The following is an 18,502-nucleotide window of genomic DNA, read 5'->3' on the forward strand; positions in this document are numbered from 1 at the left end:
AAAAGAAGATAACCCAATCAAAAGATGGCAATGGACCTAAATATATACTTTTCGAAAGAAGACAGAAGGAAGGCCAATAGACATATGAAAACATGCTCGAAGTCACTAATTATCCGAGAGATGCAAATCAAAACGACAGTGAGGTACCATCTCACACCTGTCAGAGTGGCTGTCATCAACAAATCAACAAACAACAAGTGTTGGCGAGGATGCGGAGAAAAAGGAACCCTCATGCACTGCTGGTGGGAATGTAGACTGGTACAGCCACAGTGGAGAACAGTATGGAGCTTCCTCAAAAAACTAAAAATGGAACTCCCATTTGACCCTATGATCCCACTTCTAGGAATATATCCCAAGAAGCTAGAAACACCAGTCAGAAAGGATATATGCACCCCTATGTTCATAGCAGCACAATTTACCACAGCTAAAATTTGGAAACAGCCTAAGTGCCCATAAGCAGATGAGTGGATTGGAAAACTGTAATAGATCTACACAATGGAATACTATGCTGCTGTAAAAAAGAAGGAATTCTTACCATTTGCAAAAGCATGGATGGAACTGGAGAGTATTATGCTAAGTGAAATAAGCCAGTCAGAGAAAGGTAAATATTACATGATCTCACTCATTTATGGAATATAATGAACAACATAAACTGATGAACAAAAACAGATAAAGAGACAGAGAAGCATTGATCAGACTGTCAAACCTCAGAGGGAAAGTAGGGGAGGGTGGGGGTAAGGGTGAGAGATCAACCAAAGGACTTGTATGCATGCATATAAGCCTAACCAATGGACACAGACAACAGGGGGGTGAGGGCATGAGCGGGGGTTTTGGGGGGGATATGGGGGGATAGGACACATATGTAATACCTTAATCAATGAAGAAATTTAAAAAAAGAATGATCTATAACAGGATATTGTAAAAATTAAGTTGCAATATTTTTATTAAAACGTTTCTTACATACCTTTATATTGGCTGGTCTGCAAAAATATTTGTTGTGGGCCACATGCCGCCCACAGGTTGGGAGTTTGACATGTTTTCTCTAGAAGGTACTAGAGATATGTGTTTTTATCATCTACTTCTTAAGGATTTAACAGTAGTGCCAGAAGACATATCCCTATTTTTGGTATAGATAATTTGTTTGTAAATTACAGACATTAACAGAGCTGGTGAGGGGTCCTGTAAAGAAATTTGAAAATGGAATCTGAGTGACAATACTGTGGCCTTATCTACCATATCGACAATCATCTGTCATTCATCCATCCATTTATGCTAGCATCCATCCATTCATCCACCCATCTATCTATTCATCCATCCATTTATGCCATCATCCACCCATCCATTTATGGTATCATCCATCCATCTATCCATCTATCCATCCATCCATCCATCCATCCATCCATCCACCCATCTAACCATCTATTTATGCTATCATCTACCCATCTATCCATCCATCCATCCATCCATCCATTCATTTAAGCTATCATCTATCTATCCATCCATCCATCCATTTATGCTATCATCCATCTGCCCATCCATCCATTTATGCTATCACCCATCCATCCATCCATCCGTACATACATACATACATCTATTCATTCATTTCATAAATATTCCTTGATATTTTATAGTGAAAGAAGCCTCTAATAGATGCTGAGGTGCCCACCAAAAAGAAAAGTAATTGGGTCCTTGCCCCCTAAAATGTAGGCCTAGAAAAAGTAATGACCTTTCTTGTAGAGGTGCGGCAGGTCTCCCTGTGTCACTTGCTAAGGTAGCAGCTCCAGGTCTGTCTCCTCTCCCTCAGCACCACCTGAAGAGGCTGGAGGGCCGCCGCCTGGACTACGATTATAAAAGGAGGCACGTTGGAAAGATCCCCGACAATGAGATCACACAAGCAATGGAAAAGTTTGAGGAGTCCAAGGCTATAGCGGAGAGATGCATGTTTAATTTTTTAGAAAATGACGTAAGTATTGACCTCAACCAGGATACCCTCCTGGGAATGAAAACATTAACTGTATGTTTGAGGAGAAGCTCTGGGAGCCTTTGTTGTTATAAAAGTTTCCAGAAATTCCTTTTATTTATGTACTGGTGGCTGGGTGCATGGATTCATGTACATTGAGAGGAAATTAATTAGAAGAAAGATTCATGCTGTACTTATGTTACTGCAAAAAATTACATGTCAAAATAGTATATATAATATAGTATTATAAAATTAAAACACATGTGCGATTGGCGCCAGCAGGAGCTTTATATGTATTGCGCATGTGCAAGTCAACGTTTATTTTTAAATTGCCAGTGCATGTCATATGTACTGGCCAGTCAGTCAGACAGACCTACAGTCAGTCACTTAGCCTTTTATATATATAGATCTATTTAATTGATTTCAGAGGGAAAGGCAGAGAAAGAGAGAAACATCAATGATGAGAGAGAATCATGGATCAGCTGCCTCCTGCACGCCCATTACTGGGGATTGAGCCCACAACCCGGGCATGTGCCCTGACCGGAATTGAACTGTCACCTCCTGGTTCCTAGGTTGGCACTCAGCCACTGATCCACACAGGCCACGTCCAGATATTTCATTCTAAGTGTGCTTTGGGAAGCAGAGGCCACCACACACAGCTGGCTGCTTGTGGCCTGGGCACTGTTGGGGGCCTCCACATGCCAAGAGACTCAGCTTAGTAACCACCTCTCCCCTGGTTGCATTGAACACCTACTATGTGTGTGCACAGTGTCCCAGGATGCATGTCTTTCCTGATGTCAGCCAGGAAGGGAGGAAGTCACTACTGACAAATGCATCTCTCTGTGACATAATCTTGTATTTTAGCCACATGAGAGAGAAGAGCTGCTTATGTCCCCTCTGCCCATCTCAGCCCCATAGTGTTTCAAAGAATGTTCATTTAGCCCTAGTGGGTTTGGCTCAATAAAAAGAGCATAGGCCTGTGGACTGAAGGGTCCCAGGTTTGATTCTGGTCAAGAGCATGTATCTTGGTTGCAGGCTTGATCCCCAGCCCTGGTTGGGTCGTGTGCAAAGACAAACCAATCGATGTGTCTCTCTCACATCAATGTTTCTCTCTCTCTCTCTCTTCCACTTTCTAAAATTCAATGGAAGAGATATCCTCACATAAGGATTCAAAACAACAAAACAAAAAGAATGTTCATTTAGTTGTCTTCCATGATTCCTTTTCACATTCTGTAATGCCATACATATTGCGAAGTGGGTGTTAAAATAGAAATTTGCTTTCCTGAGGACAGAGGTGGCAGTCTACTGTGATCATGTGAGGTTGAGGCACTGTACTTGTTGAAAAGTATGTGTCAGCCCTGGCCAGTGTTGCCCAGTGAATAGAGCGCCAACCTGCAGACTGAAGGATCCTGGGTTCAATTCAGGTCAAGGGCACGTATCTGGGCTGTGGGCTCAATCACTGACCAAGCCAAGGAACCCCACTCATGCATTAAAAAAAAAAAGTATGTGTCAGAGCCAAAGAGGTGAAACTTGTTGGGGTCCAACCCCAGCAGGTCCAGGGGTTCCCAAAGGTGTGGACAGAGTCAGTGATGAAACGCCTGTCTGGTTTGTGTATCCTTCTACCAGGGTACACAAAACATAGAGGTCTGTCTGAGTCAGCAGAGGCTATTGTACAGGAGGCCCGATGCTTTTTGGCTGCTGTACAACCCTCTGCATTGTATTTCCAAAAAATCTAACATATAACATTATTCTCCCCCTTTTTTGTTTTTTATAGAAAAGGTTTATATTGATGAAATTGTCAGTTTTTCTTTTTGTGTCAAGAGTTAACTTTGATGTGTTAAAACTAAGTAAAATGCATTTGCTCAATCCAAAGCAGGCATTAAAAAGAAAAACCCCAAATGCTCTCTTGTATCCATTTTAAGAGTAGGATTGGCACTTTCTGATATTACGAGTCCTGATCTATCACCCCAGGGAGAGGTTGCCAATCCTGCACTTTCCCGGGGTGGAAAGGCTGTAGTGGGGTTAAGGATGAGGCTCCTTGGGCCTACCTTCTCCCATGCCTTTACATTTACCTTTCCTTCCTCAGAAAAGCATGGACATACTTCTTGTATAAAACGTTCCATCTGACTGGGCGTAACCTTAACTCCTCTGCTAGCAAGCATATGTGTTAAAAGATCAATACGGAGTCTTTTTTCTTTAGACTCAGTAAGGCACATCTTCTCAATCTAAAGATCAATACAGAGTCTTCTTTCTTTGGACTCAGGATGGCACATCTTCTCAATCTAAGTTCTGTACTATCCACCTTCTTACCCTACTTATCCTCTATAGGGGGGTCTGCAGCACCCTGGTGGAGTCCTATCTGTCCCGAGAGTGGGGCTAACCTAGGAGAATGGGGGGCTTACCTAAGGGTCCCTGTTCAGGCACCAGATGTTGGGGTCCAGCCCCAGCAGGTCCAGGGGTTCCCAAAGGTGTGGACAGAGTCAGCGAAGAAGGAATGACACGGAGGCAGCATTCAGGTAATCATCATAGCCAGGTTCTGTGTTTTATTGTCTTGTTACATCTGTATTTATACCAGTTGATTTTAATCCTATCAATTTCTATTCCAAAGATTAGGGCATTTCTTATCTCCGTTCCAGGGAATAAAGATTATGTAGCTTAAGAGTGATTGTTCATAGTTAAAGTGATTAACTACCCGCCTGGCACTTAGTTAAAAGGTTTTATTCCCTCCCTAACTTCAGGGAAAAATCCCTACCTGGGGAAACAACCTTTCTTGGAGAGGTGACCTTGGTTAAAACACATAGCGCCAAGAAGGGGAGCAAACATATTAAGAACAGTATGCCATATACTCCAGGTCCCTTGAAACATATGCTGTGCAGATGTTCGCTGCAGCAACTGTGTCAAGCAGCAAGGATGGACCGGCTTCCGGCAGAAACTGAAGAAATCCATAGGATTTCACAGGGTCCAGGCTGTCTATGTTTTGTGTATTGAGTATTGACCTTGAGGCCCAGCATGTGCTTTTGCCCCACGGACTTGGCATACGTATGTGGTGCAGTTTCCTTGTTCACATGCGAATACTGGTGTGTCTGAGTTGCCCTGGGAATCCGTGGTTGAAATGGTCTAAGTGGGTAAGGAAAGTGAACGTGTAGCAGAGAAAGTGTGGTTTGTGACTCCAAATGGAGCCACTTTGTAATGTATTTTTCATTGATTTCAGAGAAGAAGGGAGAGGGAGAGAGAGAGAGAGAGAGAGAGAGAGAAACATCAATGATGAGAGGAAATCATTCATCAGCTGTCTCCTGCACACCCATAGGGGATTGAGGCAGCAACCCGGGCATGTGCCCTTGACCAGAATCAAACCCGGGACGCTTCAGTCCACAAGCTGATGCTCTATCCACTGAGCCAAACTGGCCAAGGCACAAATGGAGCCACTTTGGATCTCTGAGGCAGACGTGTCTGTAGTGGGTGTTGCGGGGTGAATCACAGGGCCAGCTTTGCCCACAGCCAAAGAGTGAGAGGACTAAGGAAGTGATGCAGAGGCACTGGGGAGCTGGGGAAGGGGGTGGAGTTTTGTCTTGTTTTGTGTCTTTATTTGGATTTGGAGTGTGTGGGATTGTGCTGGGGGCCCCCAGCACCTCCAGCCAGTGAGCTTGCCTCTGTGGCCCCCAGAAATGAGCTCAGTGAGCCCCTCTTTTCCATGGCAGCACCTTGGACAGGTGGGGAACCTGGGCAGCTGGCAGGCCTGCTAGAGACTCCTCTCCCCAACTGATGCATTTCCACGGCTTCCTTGGGGCACATGGCCTTTTGATTTTTTTTTAACCTTTTGATTTTTTAAAATATATTTATATTTTTAGTGATTTCAGAGAGGAAGGGAGAAGGAGAGAAACATCAATGATGAGAGAGAATCATGGATCGGCTGCCTCCTGCACGCCCCATACTGGGGAGCAAGCCCGCACCCCAGGCATGTGCCTTGACTGGGAATTGGACCCTGACCTCCTGGTTCTTAGGTCAATGCTCAACCACTGAACCATGCCGCCTGGGCTGATGTGATTTTTTTGTGTGTCCATTGATGTTTGGTCACAGCTTCCACAAATGTCTGGATGGTGGGAAAGAGAGATGCCACCATCTTTAGAGTTTATTCCTTTCAGCTGTTTGTCTTAGAGAAGGCTGTCATAGCGGCAAGAACCTACAGGGGGTGCTGCACTAGGTCCCTCTTGTCTGAGAAGAGCAGGATGTACTTAGTCTCCTGACTGGACTTAAGTAGAAAGGACACAAAGAGACACTTTAGTAAGGGAACCGTTCATTCACTCAGTGTTGGTTTCCCTTGTCATAGAAAAAGCTTGATCTCTCTTTCAGATGGATGATGAACCTTAATTTTTTAAAGAAACATTATTTTATTTATTCATTCATTTTTGGTTAATCCTCGCCCAAGAATATTTCCCATTGATTTTTAGAGAGAGTGAAAGAGAGAGGGAGAGACAGAGAGAAACATCCACGTGAGAGAAAAGTCAATTGGTTGCCTCTTGCAGGAGCACCAACCTGGGCCCGGCCGGGGAGGAGCCTGCAACCAAGGCATGTGCCCTTGACCAGAATCGAACCCGGGACCCTTTGGTCCCCAGGCTCTCAGGTTGATGAACTTTATAGCATAAAAGAAAATCTCCCGAGAATATCCTCTCCGTGGGCTGATCAGTGTTTGATTGAATTAAAACACATTTATAATCAGAACTCAATGTACACATGTGCGGCCGGCATCACTAGCTCTATGCACCTGGACCTGCGTGATGATCACCTGCTCCTTGTGATATTAAATGAGCTGAGGCTGATGCAGCTTCCCTGCAAGGCCTGGTCCCTGGGCTCATGTCCCGCCCCCGGCTCCCACGGGCTCTGGCTGCCAGGGATAACGTCCCCTTCCCTGCAGGTAGAGCAAGTTGGCCAGTTGGCGCTGTTTATCCAGGCGGCTCTAGAGTATCACCAGCAGTCAGTCAACATCCTGCAGCCACTGCAGAGGAAGCTGAGGATGCGGTAAGAGCCTCCTGCCCCCACCCTTTCTGATGTGGGATCAGAACCAGTGGGAACCACTCCCTCTGGCTTTCTGATTCTCCAACTCCCCCATCCCATTGTCCCATTCTTTTTTTAAAAAAATATATTGTTATTGATTTCAGAAAGGAAGGGAGAGGGAGAGAGAAATATCAATGATGAGTGGAATCTTGGACTGGCTGCCTCCTGCACGCCCCCCACTGAGGATCGAGCCTGTAACCTGGGCATGTGCCCTGAAGGGGAATCGAACCCTGACCGCCTGGTTCATATGTCGATGCTCAACTGCTGAGCCACGCCGGCCTGCCTGCTCTAGACTTTTTTGAAAATGAGTGATATCCAATGGAGTATGCATGGTAACCCTCTGCATTAAAGTGAGGGGTGAACCAAAAAACCTACCCTATTGTTTGGCCGGGGTTAGATAACAGAAAATTGTCTTATACAGGCCTAGGATAATGAATAAATGTGCAAGGGTTTTGGCTTATATCAACGCCCTTTTAACAAAGGGAAAAGTGGTGTCTGGTCAGCAAGGTGTCCCCTCTGTAGTCGGGTGGTCACTGGGAGCTCACGGGGGCAGCATTTCATTTTCTGTCTCTGTTTCCGGGAGAAAAAAGACAGAAAATGAAAGCCCCTCCCACTGACAGGATCCTGCTGGTCACTCAGGAGTTAAGCCCCTCCCGCTGACAGGGTCCTGCTAGTCACACAGGCATTATGCCCCTCCCTTATGAGCTAAGCTCCTCCCACATGACATAAGCCCCTCCCACTGACAGGATCCTGTTAATCACAAAGAAGGTAAGCCCTTCCCACTGGCAGGATCCTGCTGGAGCTTAACTCCCAGGTGACGACTGCCCACTGCCAAGACCAACTTCGCAATAGATGCTCTTCCAACACCTGGTTGAACAGCAACAACTCGGGGTGTCACCTCTAGCACTTTGGGCTACTCCAGAGTCAGGATGTAAAAGTCACACCCCTCAGTGTGTAGGCTCCTCAAGGCAGAGCCAGCGTGTGTGGGAGGCTATTTGACTTCAGCCGACACATCTTCCTACGTGTGTGTGTTACAGAATCGCAGCTGCCTCCTCTCTGGGCAGAAATGACTTCATGCCGCAGCCCCTGAGAAGGTGTCCCAACTCACTCAACCTTTCCACCACCTCCTCAGCCAAGTCCATAGGTGAGATGCCCGCGCTGGGGCCAGGTGCACCCTGCGGGAGGTTCTGCCAGAAGGCTGTGCTCACTGCGTGTGGCCCGTGCTCCTCTGCCATTGAAGGCACTGACACCCCGAATTTCCTTCTTCCCCACCCATCCCACCATCCCTGGGAATGCCCCTTACCCTGCTTCCTGGGTTCAGGTACTTATGTCAATTTTTAAAAACCAGCAGCAGGGCCCTGGCCAGTTTGGCTCAGTGGATAGAACATCAGTCTGCAAACTGAAGGGTCCCAGGTTCAATTCCAGTCAAGGGTAGGTACCTCAGTTGCCTTGGTCATCTGTAAGACTCACTGGGCATGGGTTAGAGCAGTGGTTCTCAACTTTGGCTGCACATTAGAATCACCTGGGAATCTTTTTAAAATCCTGATTTCTGGGCCTCATCCTCTGGAAATTCTGTTTCTTTGTTATGGGGTGGGACCACAACATTAGTAACAAAGAAACAGAATTTCCGGAGGATGAGGCCCATAAATCAGGATTTTTAAAAGATTCCCAGGTGATTCTAATGTGCAGCCAAGGTTGAGAACCACTGGGTTAGAGGGACACAAGCTATGAGACTTGAGTTATGAAGGCTGGGACTCATGAAGGGACATCAAGTGCAGCACCAGTGAAGGTGGGCTCTGGATATCTGTGAGCTGATGTGATTTCATTAGGTGAGGTGGAAGTAAAAACCAATCAGGGAGGGAGGGCTTTGGAGCAGGATGCAAGGCTGCCTCTATGAGTGTGGACTGTCAGAGTTGGGGTAGTACTTCATCCAGTTTGAATTTGCCAGGCATTCATTCTCTGAGCCACACATGCTGAGTAATGAGTTAGGAGGTCAAGGAGATAGTTATGGTGGCTGGGGCTGTTGGAGTGCAGGTGCGGGAGAGGTGTGGTAAAAAGACTGATGTGCAGTTGTAGAGGGTACCCTAATTCATGGTCACAGGGCCCTGAAATTGACTTAAGAGTGAATGAAAGGTGAATTCATTTTTGGTGCTGACTGGATGTCAATATGTGGAATTTTAGTGTAATTGTCTGAAAAGGGGTGTATTGTCATGCTACATGCACTGCCCAGAGCTTAGGTGTTATAGATGTGCACACCTGTCAGTTGTTGAGGGCAGATACTGTTGATGTTCTTTGTGAATGATGATGCTGAGATGAGCTTGGCGTGTAGGATTAAGTTTAGAGAAGCAGAGAGCTACCGCTAGGCAGGCAAGTAGCCAAGCCCCCAAAGCTCTCATGGCTTTTATTTGGGGAGTACAGCAAATAACAATGGAGTACAGCAAGTGACAATGATTAACAGGCATGCTTATGAGATCATCAGAGCTAAGTTATACTTTACACTATTAATTTCCTATGTTACACAAAGACCCTTTCCACCTGCAGCAGTGTACCCTCCCTGGCTTTCCATGCCCTCTTGGACTATTTATCACCTCAAGGAAATTCTGCCTCTGAACAATAAGTCTTGCTTGCAAGACTTTGTTCTGACGTGGCCTGCTTGCAGGCTCCTGCCTTTTGTTGGCAGAACGTCCTCTTCTAGTTAACTTTTCATCCCGCTTGTCCAGCTACAATTTCCCCCCTTTTAGTATTGCTGCAGGTTTGAATCATGACAGAGATTTATTAGGGGACCTATTTGGTCCCCGTATAATCATGACAGAGTTTTATTAGGGGGCCTATTTGGTCCCCTAATAAAACTACTGATTGTTCAAGGTCGGCTAATTGTTCATTGATTTTACTATCAATATGCCGTTGAGAATTCCATAACTGTTCTGAATCTTTATGCCAGTCTTGAACAAAAGTAGGAGTTTGGACTGATCGCTGTAATGCTACCCCAGCTGCTGCAGCTGTCACTGTTATAGCAATTCTGGCTTGTAATAGATACAAGCTCTCTCTACTGTGATTAAAAGATACAGAGTTATTTACACAAGTTAATAAGGTACAATTAAAACAAGATATTTCCCCGGTAGTTTGATTCCATTGGATTGGTCCTTTCAAGGATTAGTGGTGTTTTAGCCACACTCAACCAGGCTTTAAAACCCAATTGCAGATAATGATCACCCAGTCCCAGACACACAGGCATTCTGGCAACTCCTGTCGAATAGTTGTTCATTTTTGTTCCTTCTTCTTCTGGTTTCATAGGCCCACGATCTTCAAAAAGTCCAGCTATCCAATTAGAGTCATTAGTTACAGGGCCTTCCATGGGCAGCCACAAGACGTTCCCCTTCCTGGCATAGGCGCTTCACCTGTCCCCATGTAGGTGGAGGGGTGTTTTGGGTGCAAGGCAACGGTACACGAATTGTTTGTCCTCCCTGGATGGTTAGCTGTGCAAACCGGTTTTCCAGTCCCACTTCATTATACTTCCTTTTGTTCGCCATGCCTTAACTTGATTCTTCTATCAGGAATCCAGAACTTCTTAGTTCCTGTGGAAACATAAGTATAACCTCGACCCCACCTTAAAACAGTAGTTGGGCACCATTGATTAGTAGTAATATCTTGGTACATGATCGGTTGTTCTACCGGGACCTCCTTTTTATGTCCCCAATGTATTTCAGCAGCTGACGCTGCATCTGTATTCAAATTTAAAAAATTTAAAGTAAATAGAGCTCTTAATAATCTTCGTCGGGGAGTCTGGCCTGATACCAGCTCCTTTCCCCCTTTTTGTTTTTGCAGCATTTCCTTAAGGGTGCGGTTCTGCCGTTCAATAATTGCTTGACCTGTACTGTTTCCAGGAATTCCTGTAATATGTTTAATATCAAACTGCTGGAAAAAATGTTGACACTTACCTGATAAATATGCTGAGCCATTATTAGTTTTAATGGCTCGGGGTTTGCCCATTATAGCAAAGGCTTCAATGCTGGATTTGGAATTCCAGGTTGTAAAGGTTCTATAGGCTCAATAATCTTATTAGTCCATCTTAAATCAGTAAGCATCCTCTATTTACCTGATTTTTTCTTTATAACAAAGACAGGGGAATTCCATGGACTAGAGCTAGTTTCTATATGCCCTAGTTGTATCTGTTCTTTAATAATGATTTGAAGAGCTTCTAACTTCTCTCTTGTTAGGGGCCACTGCTCTACCCATACTGGTTTAGTTGTTTTCCATTTTAATAGTAGGGTGAAATGCTTTGTAGTGGCCCCCTTTATAAATTTTGATCCTGAACATTGGTGCCAGCACCAGCTTGAAAAATCATTTGTCTATGGCCTTTCTGTAAAGAAGGTAAAGTAAGTGTAGCCCCCTATTGTTGTAAAAGATCTTTTCCCCACAAAGATAGTGCAATGGAGGCGACATATGGCTGTATTTGGCCCTTTTATCCTTCAGGCCCCTGACATTCAAGTACATTAGAGCTTTGTAAAATTTCAGTGAGGTTTACAACCTGTAAAGGTTGTATTCACCTTGTGTACCGGCCACAATTGAGGCCAGTGCAAAGTAGAAACTATAGTTACATCAGCCCCAGAATCCACCAGGCTGATAATTTTTATTCCCTCTGGGAACATTACTGTGAAAATTAAGGTCTTTGGCCTCCTAAGACTGTATGCTAAAAAACCTTTTTCCCGTGCTACCAAATCTCCCAGTTTGCTTAACTGGTGCTGTATGCCCTATTTGTTTATAGGGAAGTAATAATAACTGTGCCATTTTTTTTTCTAGCCTTTATATAGACTACTTCTTCCCAGTAGCAATCCTACTGTTTCCTTGGGTAAAGGTCCATAAACCCCGGTGGATATTTTCTGTACCCCTTCTTTCTGCTCGTATTCTTTTTCTCAGGGCCTGAAGCTAGGCCCTTCTTTCTGCCCATATTCTTTTTCTCCGGGCCTCGAGCTGAGCCCCGAATCTAGTTTCCCGACTGCACGGGTGTTAATGGGTTGCCGTCTTTATCTTTAACAGACCGGCATTCACGAGCCCAGTATTGTCCTCTCTTACACTTAGGGCATAACTTGGGAGCACGTTTGGCTTCCCCTTGTGAGACTTTTGCCTTCCTACAATCCTTTTTTATATGTCCCACTTTCCCACATCCATAGCATTTAACAGGATGGGAATTGTAGTTTTTAATGCATCAGCAAGAAGATTATTATTATTATTAATTATTTATATAATATTTTAATAAGATTATTATTATCATTATTATTATATTAGTATTATTTGTATAACTTTAGAAAATGATTGGGCCAGGGTGCCGGTCTCCTCCATTTTTGACCAAGCCTTTAAGCAACAAGCTCTAATCTGTACCATAACAGCATCCTCTAACAGCACCTGTTGCTGTAAGCTACTATGTTTCCCAGTTCCTGTTAACTGGTCAAAATTAGATCCAGGTGGATTTTGTTGGGTGTTAATCATCGCCACTCTCCTGGCTTCTTCCCACCACCAGGATTTAAATTGCAGATATTGCCCTGGGGCTAATACTGCCTTAGCTATTGTATTCTAATCATAAGGAATTAATTTATAATCTGTATAAATTAATTCTATATTAATTAATATAAAATTAATAATAATATATAACTATATTATATATAATAATATATTATAACTAATAATGTATATATAAATTAATTAATTTATAATCTGTTTAAATTTAACCCTTGAGGGTATTGAACATTAGCAGCTCTTTGTGTCCTTAGGAGCGGGGGTTGGAGGCTCAGCCTCTAACACCAGATTAATGGCTAGTGCTCTTTTACTTTCACTTTTCGGCAGCTGCGGCGGTGGTGCAGCCAACTCCTGAGGACTTTTATTCTCTTTCTTTCCCTTAACTTAAGGCGAGTGTAAATATCACCATCCGTCTCAGGGGAAAATGAAACATCCAGCTCTGAATCGCTGGCTGAGGCTATTCTTTCATAACCTTCTAATTTATTTTGACAGCTAATTTTCTGTCCCTTTCTTGACTCCCTCGGTTCTGTGACCGCAACCAGGAGTGGCTCAGGGGGTAGCAATTTCTCAGGAGGGAGAGGCTCAGGACTTAAACACCCAGCTCCTGGTGCAGCACTTCTCGACCTCAAAGGAATTTCTTCATAATCTTCAGAATCAGACTGAAAAGGCTGTAAAGCTAACGTTACTAAATTAAAAATAGCCCATACATCAGCCTCTATAGCATTTCTCTGTTGATGAGCCCGCCTTAATGACTTTCCAACTTGTTTCCACAACTTAAGATTTAACTGCTGTTTTCCTTCTGAGTTAAACCAACAACAGTGCTGCTGGACTACCTTAAACAATTTTTTAAAAGCCTCATCCTTCATTTTTACCTCTGAGCTCTTTAATAATGATCGCAAGACAGTGATATATTGACTCTGTAATGACGGGTTATTTCCCATGACTCTGCGTCTATTGCTGAAAGTTTCAAGTACTCTGCGCTGGCATCTCCCTTTCGGTCCTGCCTGATCCCAATTACTCACCTTTGGGTCCCTGTTCTGTTCGGGCGCCATTTGTTGATATTCTTTGTGAACGGTGACGCTGAGATGAGCTTGGCGTACAGGATTAAGTTTAGAGAAGCAGAGGGCTACCGCTAGTCAGGCAAGTAGCCAAGCCCCCAAAGCCCTCATGGCTTTTATTTGGGGAGTACAGCAAACAGCAATGGAGTACAGCAAGTGACAATGATTAACAGGCATGCTTATGAGATCATCAGAGCTAAGTTATACATTACAATATTAATTCCCTATGTTATACAAAGACCCTTTCCACCTGCAGCAGTGTACCCTCCCTGGCTTTCCATGCCCTCATGGACTATTTATCATGTCAAGGAAATTCTGCCTCTGAAACAATAAGTCTTGCGTGCAAGACTTTGTTCTGATGTGGCCTGCTTGCAGGCTCCTGCCTTTTGTTGGCAGAACGTCCTCTTCTAGTTAACTTTTCATTCCACTTGTCCAGCTACAGATACAGTGATCATTAGGAACACGATAGCATACATCAGTGTCTCCTGGGCTTGAAAATCCTTACTGGTATAGGGAAGGCAGCGGGAAGGAGAGAATACATTATAAAGTGGTGAGTTAGAATTTTGGAAAAGAAGGTGATTAGGAAAAATCCTGGCCACAACAAGGCATATGGGTGTTATTTTTGAAATTGTAACTCTGGGAAAGAGGCTGTGTGAGAGGAGTGTGTTTCGAAGAATTATGTGACTGTTAGTGAAAGGTGATGGACTCAGCATCCTAGGATTCAGTTCCAAAGAGTGAAGTGTGATCCCATACTTTTCTGGGACACTACATGGGGAATGCCTGATAAGACCAGTGTCAAATCAATCACACTCTCTTTATGGCCAACATTTCTCCCTCAGCTGTATTGAGAAGAGGCTGTGTGACCTACATGTGAGGCCCAGGATTCAGATACCTTTTATTTGATCATCAAACTTTATTGTTGTGGGTAGATGTGGTATCAGTTGGCATATAAGGAGAGAGTTACTTTGATTGGACTAAGGCGTGGTACCTACTCTGATAAAGGTAGTAGAGGGGAAGGATGGATGTATAGGGTGGGCAGTATGATGAACAGAAAATCATAGGAGAGATGCTGATCATGGGCTGAACTGTCCCCATTATAACAGGATATGAATTTTGATAACATGGCCATTGCCTTCTCTCAGAAGGAATGGGGGCTCCTTGATGAGGATCGGAGACATCTATGCTGCAATGTGATGCTGCAAATGTTTGGACTTATATCATTTTTAGGTAAGATTTTCACATTTTCTAGTGTCCTGAGGGGATGGTCCCTCTTCCTTTATTCTCCAGACATAACTTCCTCTCTTTCACAGTCAAACCATTGGATCTGTTAATTTTCCCCACATTATTGGAATACTAGAGGCCCAGTGCATGTATTCGTGCATGGGTAGGGCTCCTCGGCTTGGCCAGCGATCGAGGCCTATTGAGGGGCCAGCTGGCCAGGGTGAGGTACCCAAGAAGGGGCTGGGGGAGTTTGGCTCTGGGAGTGCACTGACCACCAGAGGGCAGCTCCTGCATTGAGCATCTGCCCCCTGATGGTCAGTGTGCATCATAGTGACTGGTCGATCGGTCATTCCAGTTCCAGTCATTCCGTCATAATGGTCGCTTTGGCTTTTATATATATAGATGTGCTGTGGATGCATATGCTGAGCTGTGTGGAGAACCCTGAGCAATGGATTCATCAAATACCCCTAACACCCATTGCCTCAGAGAGTGCAGGAAGTATGTAGAAGTCACGAGTCTTGCAGACAGTTTAAAGGGACCCACCTTAACTTCCTCTTCCTGGGAGAGTGACTATATCAGTGATGGCGAACCTTTTGAGCTCAGCGTGTCAGCATTTTGAAAAACCCTAACTTAACTCTGGTGCCATGTCACAGAAATTTTTTGATATTTGCAACCATAGTAAAACAAATATTTATATTTTTGATATTTATTTTATATATTTAAATGCCATTTAACAAAGAAAAATCAACCAAAAAAAATGAGTTTGCGTGTCATAGGTTCGCCATCACTGGACTATGTCCAGATCCATGGCTTACACTTCTGCACCCTCCCTCCAGCTAAGGGTCATTGGTGATTGCCTGAGCCTGGTTATGGTATTTACTTACATGAACCATGGGCTGTTATTGTGATATTCTCCTTCCATTGTTTGTAATATTCTCTTTCCTAAATACTATTGCATGCTGAGCTGCCCTGGCCCAGTGCTGGCCGCTCACCTCTGTTGCATTTCATTAATACTCGGATTACTTAGGTTTTATGTACTGGTACAGCAGAAAGTGCAGGGAGAACCCTGGTTTTTTTATAGGGTGAACAGCAGGATGATTTCAGAGGAGATCTGGCCCTGTTGAGTGTCAACTGGGAAAAGTATGACATAAGGGCTATGTTCAGATCATACAAGGGACCTGCTAGTTTCCAACAATGTTTTGGTGCAACTGCCATTGGTAAGAGCTCATTTTTACCTTTTCTTTCCCAAACATGACACTTTGCTGACTTGTCATTTCATCTGTGACTTACTGGATTTTGGCTACATTTACCTTCTGGCTTTTTTGCATCACCTGGCCCCTGCAAGGCTTTCTCTGCAGTATTCTCCAACATTGACCTGCACATGTGTTATGAGGTGTGCATATTTGCTTAAGTAGACTCAAACACAAGCTATTCATTTTTAAAATTTTACTTGGAATAAGGTGTAACCAACATTTTGCACAGCTTGCCCATGTCACCAGCAGACAAGCTCTGCTGAATGCTGATAGCAGAAGAATGAGCAGGTGATTCCTTTTCTGTTCCATGTGGTGCTTGCCATGCTTGTGCCATATTTCATTTGAGGTCTACCTTGTTCTTGATCTTCAGTAGCCCAGAACTTCATAGCAGCATCCTATAAATACTTCCTGCAAATCTTTTATTTTCAGCCACTTGCATGAAGCCAAGGTAATATGTACAACACACTTTTGTAATGGGACATCCCCGTGTCACAGGTCAACATTTATTTCCTCCCCATATTTCTGTTTCAGGATGTTGGCATAAAATGTATGATGAAGAGGCCTTTTCTGATAAGAGTGTATCTGTACAAGTGGAAGCAAAATTCATGGCTTCTAAGACAGCTCCACCAGCCCAGACGACCCATCTCTGTAAGCGGTGTTTCTCAGTTTTAAAAGATATTCTGCACCTGACTGAGTCACAAGCAGCATACTTTGAACAGAAAGCCTTCTTTAGTTACACATGTGTTAGAGGTTCTGTTTCTATGTAAACCATCACCAGCAACAGAGGGATGTCAGTGGAGACAAGTCCTGGAAAGAAGCTATGGACAGGGCCATGTTTGTGAGCAAGAGCACCTTCTACATCTCAGGAGTGCCTTCAACCACTAGTGAGCCTGGGAAAGACTTCTCAGCCATCTCGGGGCTGTTGCAGCCCCAGGCATCTCTTAGCACAGGAAGCCTCACAGTGGTAGTGAGTTTTCACAGAAATTCTCAGTGGAAAATTACTAATCACCAATAAGGCAAACGTAAAAATGCTGCAAGCTACAGACATAAATTTGTTCAACACCAGGATGTCTGCTCTGGCGAAGTGAAATATGAGTATAAGAATATGGAAGAGGTTTTAAACATTAACCTCAATCGACATATGAGAGTTCACACTGGAAAAAATTCCTGAGTGTGATGATTGTAGAAAGCCCTTTCATCAAAGTTCTTCTCTCACTGAACACCATAGAGTTCACACTGTCGAAAAACCTTTTGAGGTTAGTGAATGTGGGAAATCATTTAGGCATAAGAATCTCCTCTTTACCCAAAAGAAAGTCCACACTGGAAAAAAGCCATATGAGTGTACTGATAGCAGTAAGTCATTAAGCATAAGCTGTAATCTCATTGAACTTCAAGAAGTTCATTCTGGAGGAAAACCTTATGAGTGTAGTGAATGTGGAAAATCTTTTAGGTACAACAGTCAACTCCTTAACCCCAAAAGAGTTCACACTGGCGGTAAGTCGTATCAATGTAGTGAATGTGGGACATCCTTCAGTCAAAATTGTAACCTCATTCAACACCACAGAGTTCACACTGGAGAAAAGCCATATGACTGCAGTTATTGTGGGAAGTCATTTAAGCAAATCACTACTCTCACTGAGCATCAGAGAGTTCACAGTGGAGAAAAGTTGTATCAATGTACTGATTATGGGAAGTCCTTCAGATATAGGTCTAACCTCAACCAACACCATAGAGTTCACACTGGAGAAAAACCATATGAGTGTAGTGAATGTGGAAAATCTTTCAGGTACAATAGTAAACTCCTTAACCACAAAAGTTTTCATACTGGGGAAAAGCCGTATCAATGTGGTGACTCTGGGAAATCTTTCAGTTACAGTACTCAACTCCTTAACCGCAAGAGTTCACACTGGTGAAAAGCCATATCAGTGTAGTGATTGTGGGGAGTTCTTCAGTGAAAATTGTAACCTCATTCAACACCACAGAGTTCACACTGGAGAAAAGTCATATGAGTGTAATGTATGTGGGAAATGTTTTATCCACAAACATATCCTGGTTAGACATCTGAAAATTCACAATGCAGAAAAGCCTTAAATGTCCAGAGAATATTTTATAAAGGAGATACTTTGGGACTTTCTTACCTGAATATCAACTCCTTTTATAGAAACTCTAGAGGCCCGATGCATGAAATTCATGCATGGGGGGGGGTCCCCTCAGCCCAGACTGCACCCTCTCCAATCCGGGACCCCTTGGGGGATGTCCGACTGCTGGTTTATCCTGGACCGCTGGCTCCTAAGTGCATATCTGCCTGCCTGCCTGGTTGTCCCCCCGCCCCCCCCCCACTGGCCTGATTGCCCCTCACTGCCTCTGTGTGCCAGCCGGTTGGCCCTAACTGTCCCCTGCTGCTGGCCTGGTCAGCTGCAACTGCCCCCCCCCCCTGCTGGCCT

The 18,502-nt window shown here is 44.1% G+C and overlaps 2 protein-coding genes across 2 annotated transcripts in view; both read left to right on the top strand.

Annotated features, from left to right (window-relative positions):
* Window positions 1–10,401, top strand: part of LOC138998581 (endophilin-A3-like) — a 29,308-nt gene extending 18,907 nt beyond the window's left edge. Inside the window, exons 6-9 of the mRNA XM_070400725.1 lie at window positions 1,805–1,963; window positions 6,873–6,976; window positions 8,050–8,156; window positions 10,307–10,401. Of these exons, the coding sequence (XP_070256826.1) occupies window positions 1,805–1,963; window positions 6,873–6,976; window positions 8,050–8,156; window positions 10,307–10,401 (465 nt within the window). The remainder of the gene's footprint in view (window positions 1–1,804; window positions 1,964–6,872; window positions 6,977–8,049; window positions 8,157–10,306) is intronic.
* A 4,304-nt stretch (window positions 10,402–14,705) lies between these two features.
* Window positions 14,706–18,149, top strand: LOC138998582 (zinc finger protein 547-like). The gene is made up of 3 exons (XM_070400726.1): window positions 14,706–14,811; window positions 16,590–16,706; window positions 17,509–18,149. Exons 1-3 carry the CDS (start codon window positions 14,706–14,708, stop codon window positions 18,147–18,149), a joined length of 864 nt encoding a protein of 287 aa, XP_070256827.1.
* Window positions 18,150–18,502: the final 353 nt, after the last annotated feature.

Source organism: Myotis yumanensis, unplaced genomic scaffold, assembly GCF_028538775.1.
Source record: "Myotis yumanensis isolate MYYU_CA2020_CCGP unplaced genomic scaffold, mMyoYum1.0.hap1 SCAF_20, whole genome shotgun sequence".
Taxonomy (NCBI): Eukaryota; Metazoa; Chordata; class Mammalia; order Chiroptera; family Vespertilionidae; genus Myotis; species Myotis yumanensis.